Source organism: Centruroides sculpturatus, unplaced genomic scaffold (genome assembly GCF_000671375.1).
Source record: "Centruroides sculpturatus isolate CEXI.00-Female unplaced genomic scaffold, Cexi_2.0 scaffold640, whole genome shotgun sequence".
In the NCBI taxonomy this organism is placed as follows: Eukaryota; Metazoa; Arthropoda; class Arachnida; order Scorpiones; family Buthidae; genus Centruroides; species Centruroides sculpturatus.
The window spans coordinates 290,566-294,176 of record NW_019384805.1 but is presented as its reverse complement, the minus strand read 5'-3'; the positions used below and the strand labels follow the sequence as shown (position 1 = coordinate 294,176).

At 36.3% G+C, this 3,611-nt stretch overlaps 1 protein-coding gene across 2 annotated transcripts in view; it reads left to right on the top strand.

Moving 5' to 3' along the window:
* Window positions 1-1,030: 1,030 nt before the first annotated feature.
* Window positions 1,031-3,611, top strand: part of LOC111629651 (c-Myc-binding protein-like) — a 41,655-nt gene continuing 39,074 nt past the window's right edge. Inside the window, exon 1 of one of the 2 annotated variants that reach the window (XM_023373536.1) lies at window positions 1,031-1,516. In XM_023373536.1, the coding sequence (XP_023229304.1) occupies window positions 1,439-1,516 (78 nt within the window). In that variant the 5' untranslated portion in view covers window positions 1,031-1,438. The remainder of the gene's footprint in view (window positions 1,517-3,611) is intronic. The other variant, XM_023373537.1, reaches the window with a different exon arrangement.

Sequence of the window (3,611 nt, the reverse complement as noted above, 5' to 3'; positions counted from 1 at the left end):
AGTAATTCGCAATACTAATAAAACATTGGCACGTTTAGAACCTATTACGGGTCCCGGGCAAGTGCCTTGCCTGCCTTGTGCCAAATTAGGCCCTGAGGCAGACTATCCATTCTAAATAGTTTTGGTGCCGCCATGACAGTCCAAGGCAAAAAGGGCATATGCTGTGGATAGATTGTTGTGTGCTGACTTATGGTAGCAATTTCTAGCATTATTGCTATTTATTTAGACTCGAATGTGCGGGAATTGTCACAGGAGCATAACAGGGTCTAGTAGTTATATGTCGTTGGTCCACGTAGACACTAAAAGTTCGCATAGCCTTGATCCCCTCCTTTCTATCGTGTGAGGTGATGTACAATACTTTATGCGACTCCCTCCCTCTCCTTTAAACTACACACGTAATTAATGGACAGCCCCTAGAACAGCGGCCGGATGGCAGCCTACCGCTCTGGGGGACCCGGGTTCGAATCCGAACGGGTCGAAAAATCACCAGGAATTTTTCGGGGGTGGTCCTTTCGGATATGTCGGGCCCCATCACTCACCACTCGGCAGCTCCATTGTGGGCCTGGCCGAACCCATAATGGGCTTGCAAAAAGAGGCCCTCTTAGTGCCCACAGGGCAGAAAGAGTTTTAAAAAAAAGTTCCTAGAACAAATGTACTTAATCGTCAATTTAAAACCTTAAATAAAAATGTGAAAAATCAAAATATTTTCAGAAAAAAATTCATTTTTTTTTCAATTCAATATACTGTACAGTACATTCAATATACGTCCGCCATTTTCTTTTTATTCAATGAGGCGTGTCATTTGTGTTTGTGAGGCCCTGGGCTGGGATGAAAAAATATTATTTTCATCATATATCCAAACAAAAACGAATCTTGATCTTCGCGATTAATAAAAATTAAGAGAAATAAATTATAAAAGAAAAGGAAAAAAATTAAATTAAAACTACGCGGTAAAATGAGGAAAAAATTAATAAATTAAATATTTTATAAGACAAGACGAACAAAAAAGAAAAAAAATGTTAGTTAAGGTACAAGGTTCGTTCAACACGGAACGAAGGATGGTGTCAAATTGCATTAATAAACAATCGTCTTTCTCGGGAACCGATCTGCTGGTCCAATTTCACCTGGTAACAGAGAAAGACCAATCTGGGACCGAGAAAGGGTATTAATAACCAATAAAGTGACGATTTGCGAGGCGAAAAGATATATAAGCCCATGCCACAAGGACACACTGTTCTTTGCCGTGGAGTCCCTCGAGGCTATGACCCTCGCTGGGGTGCTTCCCCAAGGTTCCATCTTCGTCTTTGCTGATGTATCCTCCGAAAGTTATAGACCTGCGTTGTGAGAAACTTCGGAAATTCCGATCTGCATTCACCGGACATGGTTTCCTGTTCGAGAATGGACTTAGAATGCAACATCCGGTCAGCGATAGGAAACCATGCTGGTCGCCGGACTTTCCTCTTCTTTCGAAGACTACGCGCCGAAATATACAAGGACTTCAACCCTCGTGACGATAGTAAGTTACTTTATTTGTAAGTTAATTGTTTAATTAATGGGTTGTGTCGTTTGTAAATGAGGCGTCGATCTCTGGCTGAACCGCTCCCACATGTTGTTGATTGTTACCGCTCGGCAGTCCAGACGGCAATGATATAATATAATCGTTATTTCGTTTTGAAATAATCCCCCTTTTTGGTCGCCTCACATATTGTGTAAAGGCAACAAGCTAGAATATTCTAACTCGTTGTGTAAAAGTATGCAAAGGGAAGGAAGAGTTTTAACCCTTAACCGAGATGTCGCGAATTAAAATGACCCTACTTAGTTTTTTTTTTAACTTTTAATGACAGAATTAACTTTTCTTCATCATTAATTTTGAAAATGTCAGAACATTTTAATTGTTTGTAATCCAAAGGCGTACTGCACTTAGTTTTAGCAGAAATTACTTCAGAAAGTATTTTAGAGTACTTTTCTTGAGAAAAATAAAAACATTTGTTTTCTCGTTTACTCGCAATTATGGTTTCTCCAACGGGATCCCGGCTGTTTTTTAACCCGGGAAATCCTGCAAATTTCTTAAAAATTCACTTTTTTCTTATTTTGTGTTAAAGTTGAGGAAATTTTTCAAATAGAAAGTAATTATAATTAACCCATAAACTGTCAGAATACATTTGTATTTATTAATTTTAAGTCCGCTTATTTTCAGGCCGTCGAGGTTGGAGGGGTAGGGAGATAGAGGAGTGTGATGTGTTATATCTCATTGTGACGAAGATCAAAATGTAGTTTTTCATTGTAAATATTTTCACAAGTTGAAAGCCAAAATTTTCACATTCAAATTATAATTATAATAAAAACAAGAATATTACTTATATTTTGCAAAAGAAAAAAAATACTGTCCGTAAAAAATCAACGTACCGAGTTTGGTACTGATCAGACTGACATGAGCACACTATAAATAAACAAATACAGTGAAAACTGCTTAGGCGACCACCTGCATTCGACGGGCACCTGTCAATAGGGGCAAAAATTTCTGGCACGGAATAGTTTATCCATAGAGTATTCGTATAAGTTACCTGTATTAAACGACCACCTGTGTAACGCGAGCGCGGGCATCGACTTTTGGTCCGAAACAACATACAACACCTGTAATAAGCGACCACTTTCGCGAATGTATCTGGTCTAAACTATTGTTCGAATTTATCTCAACAACGTTTCCCCCTCCTAATATAATGAATTAATTTAAACTCTCGTTCGAACCCATCCCGGGCACTTCTCCCACCCTTGAAATTAGGTGCAGGTGTTAATAAATTAGTCTAACAACAAAGGTATAAAATATTGTACACGATACAATTAATCGGTTGATCTTATCGTTTGATAAAATTTATTTTTATTTATTTATTTATTTTGAAGCTCATATACAGTACACGTGCGATAAATAGTTTCTGTATCAACCTACCTTATTTCCACAATATTTTTAGAAAAATAATATCCAAGTAATTTTCGTAGGCAAAATATTCAAAAAACAATAAACGCATTAATGCAAAAATCAGTTTTACGGGCAACCTTCCTTTTTCGATTCCTCAATGACAATCGCGGAATGTAATGAAATCGTATAATGAGACATAATAATAAAATCGTTTTATTATTAACTAGCTGCAAGGACCCGCTTCGCTGGGTTTTTATTTGTATATAATATAGTTTTTTATATACTGAATGAAATCGTATAATGAGACATAATAATAAAATCGTTTTATTATTAACTAGCTGCAAGGACCCGCTTCGCTGGGTTTTTATTTGTATGTAATATAGTTTTTTATATACTGTAAGGTCTCGTTTTATGCGGTGGATACGTTCTACAGAAAAGCGCATATAAAAAATTCGCATAAAAAAAGACTTTACTTGCCTTGAAAAAGTAGGGATACGTTCCGTAATTTTCTAAAATCGCATAAAACCAAAACAACGAGTTAAAATTAACTTAAAATCGCATAAAAAAGTTCGCAGAAATTAAAAGAAATAGGCTGCTTAATAAATTACTTCGAATGTCTGAAAGAAATTCATATAAAAGCTTAAAATAAACTTGTATTCAAACTTAATTCAGTTTATTTTATTGAAAAGTAATA